Source organism: Semicossyphus pulcher, unplaced genomic scaffold (assembly GCF_022749685.1).
Source record: "Semicossyphus pulcher isolate SPU_LCO1_2020_fin unplaced genomic scaffold, fSemPul1.0.p SCAF_14, whole genome shotgun sequence".
Lineage (NCBI taxonomy): Eukaryota > Metazoa > Chordata > Actinopteri > Labriformes > Labridae > Semicossyphus > Semicossyphus pulcher.
Window position 1 is genome coordinate 6,172,912 of NW_027211648.1, and position 17,962 is coordinate 6,190,873.

At 41.8% G+C, this 17,962-nt stretch overlaps 1 protein-coding gene across 1 annotated transcript in view; it reads left to right on the forward strand.

Moving 5' to 3' along the window:
- Window positions 1–17,962, forward strand: part of LOC138591157 (transcription factor IIIB 90 kDa subunit-like) — a 127,757-nt gene that overhangs the window by 40,312 nt on the left and 69,483 nt on the right. The window contains exons 10-12 of the mRNA XM_069661678.1: window positions 1,748–1,787; window positions 2,453–2,545; window positions 7,005–7,316. Of these exons, the coding sequence (XP_069517779.1) occupies window positions 1,748–1,787; window positions 2,453–2,545; window positions 7,005–7,316 (445 nt within the window). The remainder of the gene's footprint in view (window positions 1–1,747; window positions 1,788–2,452; window positions 2,546–7,004; window positions 7,317–17,962) is intronic.

Here is a 17,962-nt window from a genome sequence, read left to right on the forward strand (position 1 = left end):
CAAGATGCAATAAATTAATCTGTGAGCTTTAGAGGTGCTGGTTATTGATTTAGAGAACTTCCAACAGAGGCAGGTATCTGTGCCTCCCTGTTTTAAGTATTTCTGCTAAGTTAAGCTAACCGGCTATGGTTTTGCATTCATACAGCAGATTTGTGTTTTGTTTCAGGATTCTCATTTTATACATTAAAAAAGCCTAACGTATATATATCTCAAAATTAAACCATTTAAGCCTTTAGCCCGCTACCAACACAACTTTAAACTTCTCTGTGGCGTTTGGGGTTGCGTTAAAATGTTATCAACAAGTGTGAGATGATGCACTGCCGGCTTTCAGGTCAACGTTTTTTGATTCTTAACGTTACAAACTCAAGCTTAAAGAAAAATGGAAAACAGAATCCTGCTGATAATGACTCATGTCCGTGCTGTGATTTGCATCAATCTTGCTTTTGCCATTGTCCTGTGTCCTACATCAAGAAATCAATCTTGTTTTGACATGCTGGAGTCAAAAACGTACGTCTTTACAGCTCAGCTTGATAAACTTCACAGAATAAAACATCTCAACACAAGGTTACCTACTTACTTACTGCCTATTTCTACTGGAGCTTTTTGTGGCCTTCCTCAGCAGACAGAGTTTGAGCAGTCCTAACAACGATGCTTTAGTTGCTCTGTCAGTAGCCCTTTTCACATTGCACTTCCGCCACAGCGCTGTAACGAGGCTCCGCCGTGATGCCGCCTTCGCCATTTTACATCGGACCAAGTAGCGCCAGTGTAAAGTGTGTGTTTTTACAAAGCGTGCCGGTGTTGTGAGACAAAACATGTGCGAGGTGTAAGGGCCTGTGTCCACTAATGCCGCTTTTTTTTTTTTTAACGCCGCCGAAGACCTCAATTTCAGAGCGCTTCTCGCCAGCGCTTGCTGTTGCTAGGATACGGAAGTTGTCGGGTGGCACTAACGTTTACCTCGGTTGTGATCGTTAAGTCTGTTTTAAATTGCTTTACATGCTTAATTAATGCTTTATTGTACCCTCGAACGAAAGGATTAGCTTCACCTCCGCCATTGTTGTTGACAAAGTTGATATCTGAAGTCCCGCCCCTTTTGATTTTGATTGGTCGGTGAGGGGGAAGTGACATTGACGAGTAGGCGTAGTTCCAAAAGTTGAACTATTTTCGACTGAGAGTGCTGTGAGTACAGAGATGCCGGCTCAGAGGCGGGACGAAGAGGCATAACGGAGATGTAACAATCACGCGTTGAACTGTCAGTGTAAAAGGGGCTTAAGTTAAACGTGACAAGCTGCTTATGAAAGGTATTGGAAACAGTGATTAGGTGGACCTTATGTCAAGTTGTGAGGTTGAGTCTGTTCAAAGTTTAAGTGCCTAATTCTCATATAATTCCACCTTTTAACCTGCTGCTTCCAGTGGAGTTAATGTTACTAGCTTTCTAGGAGATACAAAGGCAGGGCACTCATAATGTGCAGTAATTTAACCTTTCATAGTACAGACTGTGGCTGTGTTTGTCACTCAGTACTTCAGCTGTGTCTGCCCCAAAACAAACTCTGACTTGTTGTTTTGTACTTGTAGGAAGAAGACGTACTCCTGAATTAAAAGGCAGCATCTGTCACCCACCCACAGTGTTATGATGTTCTTTTATTCACGGATGTTTTAGTGTTTAATCTCTTCACCCTGCGCTCACAGTGCGGGATCGTGAAAAGGCTTTCATTCTTCGATTCAATCTCTCTCCTTTCTCCTCCTCTAGCTGGAGATCGAGCTGAAGAAAAAGATGGATGATGTCGAAGGTATGAATGAGACGTCCTTGTGTGTTAGTCACCACATCGGCTGCATCTCGACTCTTGGAATTCATTTGAAAAACAAGCAGCCGATTTGCTTTTCAGGGAAGTTAGACTCACATTTATTACACTGAGTGAGACAAAGTTTCATTATACTCTCTGTTTCTTTGATGCTTCATTTATTTGGCTGACCTTGACTAAATGCAGATCAGTGTTGGACGCAGTTTAAGCAAGGAAACGCAATAAAACTCTGCAGCTCATAGAGAGGAAACAGTTCCCTGTTTTTTATGAGTTTGCTTCAGTACAACGTATAATTAACCAAACGTTATATTACAGTACTAAGATATTAAAGCAGATGTTCAGAAGAATGAAGAACACAAAGACGGGTAATATCTTTTCCCTGCGTGCATCCTGTTTAATCGTTTGAGGGAGGAAAGTCCTCTCATGTGTCTTTCTACTTTTCAGTGTTTAATGTAACTATAGCCAAGTTTACATAGAACCTAATATTCTGATTAAAACTGGTTTGAAAGCCAAAGCAGGCTAAACGGCTCCAAAAGAAGCACAAATTGGAGTAATTCATACCAGAATGAAATCAATCTGTGCACACAACTACAGCTGGTGTCTGTCCAGGATTCATTTTAGATTTGATGTTTTTTCACTTTTATCTTCAACAGATGAAATTCAGATCTACCAGGACGAAATAGACGCAGAGCTTCAGAGCAGCAGACCCAAACTGAGGGGAGTTTACGCTGCCTACGCTAAAGAAGGTACGAAGCAGAGAGACACTAACTCTCAATGCAAAAGAAGAAGAGCAACACGAGGCTCTATTAAACTGTTAATAAGGGCGATGAGTGATAATCCTTTAAATTCAAGGCTACGGTTGTGTTACATTACGGTATGTCACGTACCATTTCTAACAGTGTTCACTTGTACGTTCAATCAACATGACCAGCTCGGTGACTTCCTGTCGACGGGCACAACCTCACGCTCATGTGTGCGCTGCAGCTGTAGCCACTAAAAGTCAACACTCTGCGGCACATCTGCTCCGTTACCGTCCTGCGTATGTAGCCACAGCGTTCACGAGCATCGAGACAGGAGGTGCCGCTGATGACGACAATTTTAAAAGCCTCCACACAAAACTAAAAGCCTGCCTCGATCTTCCAGCTAATATGATCTGTGACAGCAGTAGGGCAACATACAGTTTACAGGCAGGTGACACACAGACGCTGCAGATCAGCGCTCAGTTCACTCTGCACTAATGAGATATCAGACTGACTTTTGTTGAACATAAGTGATGGAAAACGAGAAACTGGCGAGTACTCCCTTTGCACCAAGCAACAATAAAGTAGCAGCTTGACGTGTTTCAGTTAATTTTTCAGTTAATTGACAATCGCACGTCCTGCGATGTGACTATTGCACTTGCACACATCGCAATTGCGGTTATTAAACGATTTATCGAGCAGCCCTAACATTCATACCTAAGAGGTAAATGTATCTATACAGCATGGATAGAAATCTTAAACAGACCATATGGCTTCAAAAGTGGGACTTATTGGCTCCTTATATGAATCATGAAACAATCATGCAATGAAAAGCTGCATGAAATGATACATCTGTAAGTGGAGTCATGCAAAGGACGTACCTGGTAAATAGTGAATATTTTATTTTGTGTATAATTTCAAGATAAAACTATTAATTTTTTAAGGGAACGGTAAATAAGTGAGCCTTGGAGTGATTTGGCACACAGCCTTTTAGCATTATCAAGGACAGCACAGCAGCTATTACCACACATTACAAACATTTCTAAGTTCAAAAAGTTTATTTTTTAACGTCAGCACGCTCGGATTCAGCTGTCACACAAAACATGCTCAGCCTTATTGTATTCATACGCTAACTCGACACAGTAACATGCAGCCATTCTTCTAAATGTTAGCTTGTTAATTAGCAGAAGTTGTTAACGTGCACAGCAGAGGTAAAGCGCTCCATCAGGCAGACTTACTTACAAAGATAATTTGCAGCTGAAAAATACACATTAGTCTTACTATTGATTCCTGACAAATCTATCTAATGCCCTAAAATGTATTCTGACAGGAGATAAAGCTTTTCTTTGGATAAGAAAATGGCTTTAGGTCACGCTTTACATTTTGTACCCGACTGCTGGTGAGGATCAAAGAACAGAAAATGGGTCTCTCAGCTTTTTATCCATCAAACAATGTAGTTATCTGTTATGTAATAAGCATACACAGACACATTTGGGGGCTGGTGTATCTACAGACTGGAACACCAACATCATGTGTCGCAGCGTTAACATTAATACAGCAGCAGTAACACAGCCCCCTGCTGACTTTGGTTCAGTAGGACGCCCGAATGCAAACATCATAAAGGGAAATGTGATGATGTTTATATTTATCACTTTGTCAGTCAGACAAGTCAGAGCACCTGTTAGTGTTCTCACACACACACACACACACACACACACACACACACACACACGCACACACACACACACACACACACACACACACACACACACAGGCCCACCCAGAAAAGAAAACACACATCAGAGAGCACTCCCTGTCACTCTCTCTCTTTATCTGCTTCTACCTTTGGCTCTTTATCTGTGGCCCTCTGTCTCTGTCTGTTTCTCTCTCTCGTACACACACACACACACACACACACACGCACACACACACACACACACACACACACTCCTCGTATCCCTCTGTTTTCCCACAGTGGGGGTCGCAGGCTGTCACTGATTTCAGGCGTGTTGCTCTTCCAGCTGCTGCGATGCTTTCAGATCCGGCGGCGTTTCGTTTCTTCTCGAAACCGATAACTGAGTCGCTTTTTCTGACTCGTGGGCTGAATTCTGTGGGAGGACATTTTAATTAAGGCTGATTAAAGGACACATTTTTAATTAGAAACCAGGACATAATTATGAGCCCAATTATTTAGTCTGGAAGTGATTATTTATCATCATTTCTATTCCATCTACAAAATAATTTTACTGCACTTGTGGCATTGTATAAAAACATCTTACTTCTTTACTGCAGTGGTTGTCCTAAACGTAATGGATGTTTTTTCCATGAATAATTTTTAATTGGTAACCGGGGAATCGGGAAATTCTGATATATAATTATACCCAGCTAATTATACAATCTGACCATCAAGCGTAACTCGCTGCTGCTTATTATATCCTCTGAGAATACTGAGGAGTCACGAACTGTATAATAAGATACAACGTAGTAAAGGTGAGACAAACTGTGTTTTAATGATGAAAAATAAGTATTTTAGCTTTCACAGGACTATTTTTTTCATTAGACACATTTCCTGTTGAAGTCCTCCTGTTGAGTGACCTTTCTAGTTAGTGGACATTTTGACTGCATACATTTTTTCATTATGTTCTGACATTTAAAAGATGTATTAGGCAGACTAATTTATAATGGAAAAAAACGTTACATAAGTATCCAGAACTTTTTAGGTAGTCAAACCCCAAATGTGTACATCTCTGGCGCCAGCTGCGAAGCTAACAAGAAATCAATGCTAAGGTAGCTACATGCCTGTACACTGTGACGAATGCTAATTAGTTAAATCTACTAATAGTCTACACGCGTGTTCCCGTTCTTTCTCTTCGACATGAATACTTTAACAGTTTTTTAAATGTACTTGTTAGCTTTCTCACAAAGAGTTAGATAACAGAGATTGATGCCACTCCTCTGTTTGCCCAAGAAATCTAAAGCTACATCTTGGAGGTAGTTAGCGTAGCCTAGCATAAAGGCTGGAAACAACCAGCATACCAGCATTTTTTTAGCTTGTTTAAAAAAAACCTTTTTTACCCATATGACCACCCCCCAACCTACTATATCATTTTCTATTAGCACAGAACAGTATATGATATTGATTTCTTTAAACTACCGTAAAATCTGGAATACTAGATGTGTCTGTGTTTGGGGTATCCCAGAGGGAAAAAGGTTTTCTATAATTATTTATTAATAAGAACGTGTATACAAGTTATTTCAACACTATTTGACTTTATTTTCATTTAAAACACACACAAATTACAGCCTACCATCGGTTTTCACCATGTCGAGTTTGCTAGCAGCCTACGTTAACGATTGTTGTGAGGGTAGCGACTAAACTGGCGGTCATGACGTCCCATGTCCGTGACGGCTCAAGTCCATGATGAAGTGTTAGCCATCGTCTGGGTAAAATTACGTGTAACAAAAAATACCTCTCTCTACATTTTATACCAGTATACAATGTAGTCTAAATGTATGTCGAGAAAGTGGGCTGCGTCCTACATACTGGTGCGACCAAGTACATTGGTCGCAGCAGTATGTAGGACGCAGCCCACTTTTTAGATGAAAAAAAAGTATTAAAAGTGCGTCTTATACACTGAATTTTACAGTAACTGCAAAACCAGTATACTATGACATTAGGTATATAGTACATAGTAGGGATAGACCGATTATCAACTGGGCCGATTATCGGCGCTGATGTTCGGCATTTTGACGCATATCGGCATCGGCCTTTTTTTTTTAATTTTAAATTTTTTTTAATCCGACGGCAGATAAGAGTTAATTTCTTTGCAAATTTTATTTAACTTGTTTTATTTACTTAATAAAACTTCAGGAAGTTATTTATTTATTTATTTAAATTTTCAGTTAACTTTATAAGAGATGCTGCTGACCCTGGGAACTCCCTGCGCTTTTTGTTTGTTTGTTTAATAAACATATGCTTAACGGCGTTTAAACAAAGTTAAGTGTTGGAGTTTGTATTATTCAAAATTTTGACGCCAATATTTTCAATTTTACTGCAAATGAATATCGGCTCCAAATATCGGTTATCGGCCTCCTTGACTACTAATAATGGGTATCGGTATCGGCCCTGAAAAAAACATATCGATCTATCTCTAGTACATACTGCATGCAGTAGGTACAAAATTGGAGCAAGAATACAAGATGTTGGTGTTTTCCTCAACTAGAAACAGCTGGACTACAATCCTACAAATTGTACAGCTTTATAAGGGCTTTTCCTGCTGATCAATTCCTGAGATTGTTTTGGTTAAATTGTGGAACACCGAGTTGTTTACTAAATAGTCAGGGACCCCCAGTCAGTTTTTAGCCACCAGGAGGTTGCGAGGGAACTTGAACTATTTCTGATCTGCAGCTGATTATAATGCCCCTTTCAAACATCACACCAAACTCTTGTCTGTCCCTCTCCCAGACTGTGAACACGACATCGACCACGTCCTCTCCACATCGTCTAAGATAGCAGACGGCGAGGAACCAGAGGAGGAAGATGAGCTTCAAGCTGTGGCCAAGCACTTTGGCAAAGAACTCGGCGATCTCACACTCGAGGCTCTGATAAAACTGGAGCAAATGAGACCAGGGGAGCAAGAGGAGAACCAGGAGCAGGAGGATATCCCAAAGCGAATGGGCCCGTCGCTGGCGTCCATTCTGGGCAGGATGCCCACAGCGGCCACTCTTGGCCTCAACGAGTCCATCAGCAACTGCATCAGCAACGAGAAGGAGAACGGTGAGCGGTGCAAGATTTTTCAGTTATTTGATAATCTGGTTTTATCGAATTGGATGCGTCATTTTTAGGCAAAGAAGAACCCATTGGTATCACATTAAGGGGAAGTAGATTATCTACATCAGAGGTTTTCTTGGTTTAGTCACAGCCTGCTGATTTCTGAGGCATAATAATCTCATTTGTTAGCGAAAAATAGCTCTCAAGCTTCTCCCTGTGCACCGTTTTTGGATTTATTTTCTGAGGCAGCATCTGTTTATGCTTTTGTGTTACTTTTCTTCTTCTGCATTTTAATGTTTCTCCAGCATGATTCATGCAGAGGGGGAGGACGACGTACACAGCAGTTGGAGTCAGGCAATTTGGAGACTCTGGTGCTTTAAAGACAGTTCAGGCACTATATTGTTTTATTTTGAAAACATTTTCCTAAGCAGAAGTACCCTTGAGCATGATCTGATTATGAATGCTGCGGTGATACCGTTTATCCTTGACTCTGTCTGGTACCTACTGTATCACCATAATAACCCATAATCAAGTTAAAGAATGCTCTCTCAGGTTTAATTGTGGTAATTAACTCTGCTCCAAAGTGAAATTGGCTGAGCACTGTGTGAAATTTGTCATCCCTTATTATATTTCACCCCTTTCAGTACACCACAGACAGGAAGAGAGTGTGTGGGAGATGTTAAGAAGAGAAGGTAGTCAATTTTTTTTTAACCCTTGAGGCGGTTGACGTGGATTAATGCCAAAATACTACAAGTTGTTGCTGTTGGTTTGTTGGTTTGCAAGTGTCCTTTTGCACAGACGGTACATACAAAAACAAGACATACACAAGTGTACACAGTTATACAAAATGCACAACAGAGACGCAAACATTGATTGACAATCTACTCACAACAGACCACAGTCTTGATCCTTCAGATTACAGCCAATCGTGTTGCCTGAGCAGAAGGAAAAGGCACATTTGACATCGTCTTCACTTTGAATTTGACTAAGGACTTGGACTTGTTTTAGGAATTGCTGGTTCCTGTTTCCGAACATGGTCCGGAACTTGTTTGTCTTAAAAGTGGACTTGACTTGGGACTTGTTGGTCTTAATTTCTGTCTCATCTTTGGACTTGTTGGTGTTGAATTGGAACTTGTTCTGGGACTTGTTGGTCTTAAATTTGGATTTGACTTAAGACTTGTTGTCATACTTTTTGGACTTGACTTGGATCTTCTGGGACCTTATGACTTTGCATCTGGACTTCACTTAGGACTTGTTTGGTGTTGACAAGGAACGTGTTCTGACACTTGATGGTTTTATATTTAGAGCATAAACTGGGATTTGTTGGTCTTGCCTTGGAGCATATACTGGGATTTGTAGGTCTTTTCTCGGAGCATATACTGGGACGTGTTGCCCTTATTGGCTACTCTTGACTTTGAGCATATACTGGGATTTAATGGTCTTGACTTCGAGCATATACTGGGATTTGTTGGTCTTGACTTGGAGCATATACTGGGATGTGTTGGTCTTGCCTTTGAGTTTATACTTGGATTTGTTGGTCTTGACTTGGAGCTTATACTGGGATTTAATGGTCTTGCCTTTGAGCTTGTACTGGGATGTGTTGGTCTTGACTTGGAGCTTATACTGGGATGTGTTGGTGTCGATTTTCCACTCTTGGGTTTTGGTTTTGAATTGACTTTCAATGTGAGTAATCTCTGTATTCATCTTTTTGTTTATATGAACTCGGTTCTTATAAATATCACAGAGGAAAGTTGTCATTTCACTAAAAAGACAGATAATCAAAAGACTTTTCCTTCCAGTGCAACTGTTGCTCACAGGCTCTTGTTGACATGCAGTCAGGTAACATGAACCTAAATGAACCAAACACAAGAACAGACTGATCTTTTCAGCAGCAGTTAGCAAGAAAAAAGAGAAACAAACCGTAGGAGTGATCACACCCTCTGTCAATGTGACTTATTAACAGTTGCACAAATCAAACAACTACAGGGATCCATCATGCATTCCCTATAATTACCTAATTACATGAGTAGGATGTGCTTTGCCTCCACCCCCTCTTATCAGTGTGTGCAGAGGCGTTGATGGATGCGAGGTAATGGTGCCGTGCAGCTACATCTGTCCTGATGAGGAAACCTGTGTTTTTATGGCTCAGAGTAGGAGGGCGGGGAGTCGGGAGAGGCCAGGGGTAGGAGGTGAAGTGTGTTTTGATGGATGGATGTTGTAAGGGAAGGGGTGGTGAAGTGGTTTAATGTTTGGAGAACATCCTGCAACTTAAAGGTCACAGGTTTGAATCCCTCCAGAAGCCTCTTTGTCTCCATAAATATTGACCGAGGACCCATTTCCCCACTACGATTAGGTGTCGAAGTTAAAAGCTTTCTATGGGGTTTTACATCTCATATTTTTGTGTTCCCAAAAGAGCACTTGAGGGCAAGTGGAGGCTGTTTAGTGCTTCTTAATGTCCGTTTTTTTGGCTGACGAGGGTGATGAATCACTATAAAGTGCCATGTTGTATTTAATTGCCTGTGCTTTATATTAACATGAAGAGAGTCAGCAACGATACTAGTGGCTTTGTGAGGGTGTAATTAGCATGACGACATTAGCATTTAGCTGTACGTGCCTTACATTCTAATGTCAAATATGTGTAATGTTTAGCAAGGTCATATTTTTGTGAAGCATGCTAGCTTGCTAACATTTATAACACAAACATTATTAGTTATTTAGTCAATGTTAACCTGATGTTGAAGTGTTTTTATTCATCCTGAAGGGGGGCATGAATTTATGTAAGACATTCTATGACGATACATCCACATATTAAAATGCTTCACATATTTCAGTGTGACAGACAGACTGACATTTTCATCCCTAGAGCCATGCTAAAAAAACATCAATCACAAGCGTTTCTTTTTGTAAACGACACAAAGATTTAGGTTAAACTTGAAACGTTAAGTATCACAACTAAGTTTAATGTGAACAGTCTCGAACTTTCAGCTTCCTTGCCTTTATTGATATAAGTGTAATGGATTATAAATTCAAGGAAGTAAACTTTGATGGTTTTTAGTCAGTGCTTGAGGCGCACATTTCTCTCAAGCACATATCGACATCCTCTATAGTGAATGTCAATCCACCATAATTTCTTTATTAGACTTCAACATGCCCCAAACAATTCATTAACCATTAAAGACCTCCTGCAGTGAATATCAAGTGTTTAACCTTGTAAACATCTCCATGTGGTGTTCTTCATGTGCTACAAGACATATCAGGGACAACATGAGCAGTCATGTCCATGGCTGGGCCTGTCTGCTTTTAAACTGCAGTGTACCAAGGACAGGCTGAACAACACGTTTTCAGATTGGCAGGTTTGAGACGTCACAAACCTAAGGAGCCAATCCCGTTAACGTACGGGGCGACGCTATGCATATTATTATGTGTAACCTATGGCAACCACTTTGGCGATGCGTGAGCCAGCTGTAACCGTCATTGTCATTTTTGCAAACTCACTACTGACTACTAACGTTAATGTTTATTAACGTTACTAATTACTACATTTCAAGCTAGCTAAGATTCAACAAGTTGCCGCTAAACGATGGCAGAGACGTGTTTTGTTTTCGGCTGTAAATTTTAGAGGGAGAAGAGGAGCTGCTTTGGGAGGATTTTTACAAGGTAATTAAACATATTTTGCAGGAAAAAATGTATTAAAGACACAATTTATTATTTAATGTCTTAAAACATGACTGGAGCTGGTCTTTAAAAAAGATGATCCAAGAGGAGGAAGATTACTCAAATGTCCCATAACAGAGAGCATCAGTGTCCATAATAAAATTACTAAAACTTAGCGAAACAATAAATACTTGTTAATCTAAGATATGTTTCAAAGAGACTTGGTTCTGGAAACACTCTGAGCTAATAAGATTTATGGTAATAATAAAGATGCTTTTGGGAAATGGGTTCCAGTATCCTTTTAGAAGCTTATCCGTTTATGGTGCCTCTGGAAGAATAGTGTCTGCTAGAAGGCTATTAAAAAATGATCTGGACCTTTCATTGCCATATTAGATTAGATACACAAATGCAACCCTCACACTTTCCTGGTCTATGGGACTGTGTCTGTAAAAGCCTGCCTCCCTAAAACACCAACATCCAGGGTCAAACCAGCCATTAACCTGATGAAAATGTCCCCAAAATTGCCACTGACCTCATTCCATCCAACACAATACACAACAGGGGCAAGGTCAAGAGTGGGGACAGCCACTATGACTACACTGTGATGAATCGGAGCTCTCTGAATCATAAGCTTTTATGCTAATGGTTAAATGTGAAAAACAAATGCGTTTATCTCATAGTGACGTTAGTTTGAGTCATCCTTTTAAAGTCCACGCATCATGCGGCTCATCAAGTGAGGCTATGAATGACACAATCAGCATTAAAAAAATGAAACACGGCCGCGCTTAAAGGGTTTAATCGTTGGCCAGTGGGACTCGAGTCTGATCTCATCAGGGAGCTGTATGATTAGAGGTTGGCTGCTCATTCCCCCGAGAGTGCGTGTGTCTCCCTCTTTTCTTTTTTCGGCCTCTACAGTGTGTGTTGGCTCCGCTTTGGTTTTTGGAGCAGGGTTGTGCTGCAGAAAGTGTTTGATGTAAGAAGACCATCCTGAAAAAAGGTCTCTGCTTTTGTCAGCCAGTGTGGTGCATTGACAAGTTAGCCATTACTAATAATGATTGCACATACACCGGGGGGTTTTACCTGAACAGCGTACAAGATGAGACAATGATATTTAAATGGCAGCACACAGGATGTGCTGCTTCATTTGACCGGGACAAAAGACATAGTCAGAGCACAGTAGCCGGGAAGATCAGGAGAATAAAGGTAATGAAACTGCTGCTTGTCTTAACGTGCAGCAATTCTGGAAAGTAAAACTTTGGAGTGTGTCATGAGCAAGGACCTCGTCTTCCTAATTTGCATTTTCAGTTGCTCTAGATTAGCCGCTAATTAGCTCTTCTATGAGTTCACAGCTAACTGCTGGTGGGTCGCACACGTCCTCAAGATGTGGCACCCCTGTCTTGTTCTTCCGGCTCCCCTTGCACAGGTGTCTCAGCTCTGTTGCTTTCTCCGCTGCCATGTTTTAGGTCTGTGTAATTGCTGTAAAATGACTCTTTGTGTGTGTGTCGGCATGAGTGTCTTCCCATGTTAGGTACTCTGTTTATTTGTGTATTATTTCAGTTCTGTATGTGTACAATGAACACAATAATATTGGTGCGTGTGACCAGTAATGCTGTTTGTCTTCATGTATCTCCATGTCCACTGTGTTTTTCTTCGAGGTTGGTCACACAGAGCTGGGTGCAGATGGAGGTTCTGTGGATTCAGGCCGATCCTGGTTTGGTTCAGGCTTCTGCTAATTGTGGTGCATAAGGGAGGGGCAGCAGAGGGGGGTATCAGGCCCCCCCGAAGCTCAATCTTTGAAGAATTAAGTGGACAGAGTACCTTGTCATTAGGGCCGAGCCTTTCATCTGTACGCTCGAGTGTGTGTGTGTGGAGTTTTTGTGGACATTGTTAGCAGAGGGCAGGGTACCGGAGGAAGAGAGAGAGAGAGAGAGGGTGTAATTTTGGATTCTCGCAGGAAAAGAGAACAAGAAAGTAAAAAGAAAAGACGGTGAAAGGAAAACAGATTTGTTCCAATATAGTCAGTGGTTGATCTTTTTAGTTCTGAGGATGATGGAAATGCAGATGCCCGCAGAAGAGGTTAACTTTTAAACAAAGACAACGAATAAATACAATATAAAATGAATAATCCTTATAAGTTCTTGCATCTTAACCCTCTCCTTCCATTAACTGTGGGATACTGCACCTCAGCCAGGTGATTTTTTTAACACATTTTATATCCTCATATCGTCAGATGTCTCAAAGTTTATATAGCACATTTAAAACAACCACTGTTGACCAAGTGCTTAAAAACGCCAACGCAAAGAGGTGGGTCTTAAGCAGTGATTTAAAACTTTCAAGGGTCTGGGCGGTTCTGATATTGACAGGTAGACTGTTCCACCGGTGAGGAGCAGCTATCGAAAGGCTCTGTCTCCTCTGGTTTTGAGCCTGGAATCTTGGCGCATCCAAGAGCATCTGATGATGGAATGGACCCCAGAGGAAGCATTTATCGGGAAACGAGAGCCGGGCCTAGAATGGAGCCTTGAGGGACTCCACAACCAAGTGGGGTTGCTGCTGAAGAGTACTGGCCTAGATGGATGGTATAAGTTCTCTCTCTGGACAGATATGGTTGAAACCATTTAAGGACAGTAACTTTTAATGCAAAGCTCAAGACGTGATAAAAGAATCTGGTGATCAACTGTGTCGAATGCGGCAGTCCGGTCCAAAAGCACCAGCATCAATGGCCGAATGGTCTCGGTTGTTGCTGCAAGAGAACACAAAAGATGATCACTGCAATTTAAAAGCAAGGACCTCTTATGATGCTGACAGCTTAAAAAATGAGACTGGTATCAATCCTCTGATCCAACTCTCTGCACAGAGGCAAATAAAATGTCAAACGACTGCTTTAAAACAGAGAGCCTGACTGTTTGTTGCTTTATCTGCTTTGATTATTCACTCAAGAAAAAGCTGAAATAATTGGTCTCTCTGCATTCAGTGAGAGTAATGAATGAAATTAATGCTTTCTTGCCTCATTCACTCACAGTAGGAAGTAAAATCTTTCTATCCGGCAGCACAAATTACTTAATTATCAGCTGATGAATTAATCATGTTCTTCTAATGAGTAAAAGTAATAAATGAAGGGAGAAGTACGTCACAGCAGAAGATTACGTTGGTTAACTTTCTTCCCTTAAAGATTATGAACCCGCTGCAGTCACTGAAAAAGTGACAGTTACGCGTCCGTCGTTAAACTCTTTTCTGTCTCTCACCCTGTTTTACCTCGCTCCCTCATCGATGTCCTGTCTGAGTAATGGCATTTTCATTAACTTGTGCCATCAGAGGAGAAAGTGAGAGCTGAGAGCAGCCGGGCCGGCCAGCAGGAGGAACGTGACTCCGGCACCTCCGGGTGACTTTGTCACATCCGTCTATAGCGGCGGTCTTCGGGGAGCTCCGCCTTGCGCCATTAGAGGCAGCATTGATTGAGGCACACTGTTTTCAGCGGAGCACTTAGTTCAATCAATGACGTTTGCCCTGACCTTAACTACCTCAGCGAGCACAGCTCCCCGGCTCTTGTCAAACCATTCTGCGGCTTTTATTGCTTGAAAACGCCAGGGAAAAAGAGACGTTTGAAGTGTGTGAAACTCTAGATTTCAGCAGAGCCTTTCACTGTTTGAAGAATCAGCTTCATTTTTCAGATCCAACTTGGTTTCACCCCCTGTTTTGGTAGCTCTGTTAGGCTGCGTTTAAGGAAACTGCCACTGCATCCCAGATTAGAAGTTGGTGTCCTGAAACATTTTTAACCACCCGTCCTTCTCGCTAACAGCAATTACTGCAGTAAATGGTAGCTCTCGGGCTTTACGGGGCGTGGTAGAAGCTCTCTGACAGATCTGCGTTCTGACAGCCGCTCTGCTGAGTCAATTATAGTCTTTTAAATGAGCAGCATCTGTCTCATCTCCCTCTGTCCACAGAGGAGTCTCTCACAGATGAAAGGAAATGTAAAATCTCTTCCTGTGTTTCAGCAGCATCACACTTCACCTCCTCAGTATTCAGCTCTGTAGAAAAAAAGATCTACAAGCTCCTTTGTGTGGTGTTTTTGGGATGCTAATGAGCAGAGAGGCTGCCCTTTAAACCAGGAGGTCACTGGTTTGGTCACAGCAGCCACCAGTGTTTCCAAGAATGTAGTTTAGTATTCTTGATAAAAGAGAAACAATCAAACATGCAGCAGAAACAAGTGGACTTGTTGTCTCATAGAAAATTTTTTCTTCGTCTCATTTTGATGGAAATTAAGTGTCGAAGGCCGAATCTGTAACCAAATGACTTGTGAAGGACGGGTCGGGTTGTGAATGTGTGTGAGGTAATCGAGCAGGGAGCTGTTGAAACAGCTGACTTAGACACATTTAAATATTTGTCCTCCTTCACTCAAAGGATCATTAAATATTCTCTCAACCCTTTACCAACACAAGGAAGAGGTAATGCTGTGTTTCACCACCAGTAGTAACGCTGCTTTGTCAGGTCTTTTTCTGGCTTGGACACTAACACTTCTTCTGATTGCACCAGTTTAAAATAGAAGTTAGAGCTAACTGATATCTTAATATATTAGCAAAAATATGATAGTAAGCTGTCATATATCTACGTTTGTCACTTTCCACAGTACAAACCCCTGGCTGTATTATAAGTACTGGATATCTGACTGAAAGAAAATACATTTTTTACAATTGTTAAAGTTGTAATCTCGAAGATCTCAGTTTTGTTCTCTTTGGCGGCACCTATGGCGATAAACGGTAATTGCGGGAGCACTTGTGTCACGTGTGACGTCCACGGTTGGCTCCGGTTGTAACTCTTGATTTTCCTGGCTGACGGTCGCTTTCCTTTTCAGACTGTTTGCCTTCATCTGACTGTTTTTTTCTTTGGATTTTCACTTAGTGTTGAAGTTGTATCTGTAGTCATCCATCTTTTCTTTGTTTGTTCAGCCATAGTAGATTACTGTTTACTCGCAACACTTGCAGAGAGTGGAAAAGCAGCCGCTTAGCTCCGCCTACCCTCTCTGGCAGACCAACCACTGCTGGCTGATGGAAAACGCGTCACTAACTGGGCGCTGCTTGTGCTTTGTTCCGTGAAAGTCACCACAGACAGCCAGTCTGTGATACTGCAAATGCAAAGGCTTTCATCAGTGGGCCATGGCCTCAATCACCATTGTGTTACCTCATTCAGCGACAGACAGAGACTTAACAGACATTTATTTTAATGAAAATCTTTGATATTATTACTTTAAAGCATCTTGCATTAAAAAGTCATAATAGAGATGGTCATAATTAATTTCACACTCCTTTTATAACGATGTTTGTAGTCATTTGACCACTGCGACCAATTTTAACAAGGTTGACTGGAGGCATATCATCCAGCTCTCTACCACAGTAACTTCATTGAGTCCTGACGTCTGTGAGTTTGTCAGAGATTCTAGGAAATAGTCGGGCACATAACCCCTCTGAAAAACCAAACACATTCTCCACATAAGCTCTTGGGGTGTTTGTTGTTAGATTTTGTTATCTTGGAAAAACCCTGCTCGTCTTTTCACCGTTTCCAGTCTGTATGCTAAGCTAAGCTATGCAGCTTCTGTTTGAAGCTTCATATATACCACACATTCATCATTCTTCTCATCTAATCCTCGACAATAAAGCGAGTTAGCCGTGATGTAAGTAAGTTATAATGATAAAGGGATAGGGTTAGCTACTAGTGTGTAGAACTGCTCTGTGTTTATAGTGTTATGTTCTGATTTGCCGCTGTATAAAGATAACGTGACTTGTCGAGGGAATATATCAGTGTGTGTGTGTGTGGTGGAGCTGGGTTAAAAGCAACACATCTTGGCATCTGTCAAATAAATATTTGATTAAGCTGTATTGATCAGTCATCACTTTTAAATCTGAGGCCTGTAGCACCTTCTGCTGTGGGAAAGTAAAAATCAAGTGTATTGTCCCTTTAATTGCTAATGACAGTTTACTAATTTATGCCGCTAATCCATTCACAAACTCACCCGTTTACTGGTTCCACTCATTTCCTCTCTGCTGCTGGGACAGCTGGGCAGGCCACAGTGTGTGTGCATGTGTGTGTCAGACGGGGGTGTTTACAGTGCCTGGGGCGGTACAGTAGAGCTTGATGGACATATGGCCAGATGGACTCGACCTCTCAGAGGAGGGGAGCGGCTAAATGTGACGGCAGACGGACAGACAGGCGATGACAGCGCAGGGAGACGGGCGTCACTGATACACAGCAGAAACACAAGAAGAAGAACAAACGTCTAATGTTTATTTCAGGCTCAGGCTGCTCTCTGCGGACGTCCAATCATACGCTCTCAGTGAGTCAGTGCAAGCTAAGCTACCTCAGCAGCAGCAGAAGTGTGGCGAGGAATATAAAATCAGGCTGTGTGAAAGTGTGTGTGTCAGTGTGTGTGTGTGTGAGCAGCAGTTAGCAGTCAGTCTCTCTGGTGAGATGGCTGTAGCGGGCCGTCACAGCAGCCAGCTGTGATTGGAGCTGATGTGCATCTTCTGGCCCGAGGAGGGAAAGGGAAGCCGTCTCGTCTGCCGCCGCCAGCCTGACGGGAGATGACAGCTACCGTTTAGCAGGCAGGCAAAGGCAGGAAACCGCTCGCCTCTGGCTGTTACGTCACAGCAGATTTCACTGTCTCAGTCCTCCCTCCCTTCCCCTTCCCTCCTCACACAGCAGAGCAGGCTCGGGGATGTGAGCCGGGGTCCCACCCAGGTCAGGGGACTAACTCCAAATGTTCAGCATTTTTAAGTTTTGTTGTAAAAATAACTTTTTTTTTATCACCCTGCAGTTTGATGGCCATCAGACATGTTAGTTAAATGATAATCTTCTCCTGCAGATTTACACTGGGTGGTAAAGTTTTGAATGACAGAAACTTAACAAATATAAAAGTAAGGAGTCTATTGAGGAGGTTTATTTGGATTGATTCGACATCCAAGAATAGGGTTTGAGGTTCTTGACCCCTCCCAAACATCACATCGTCT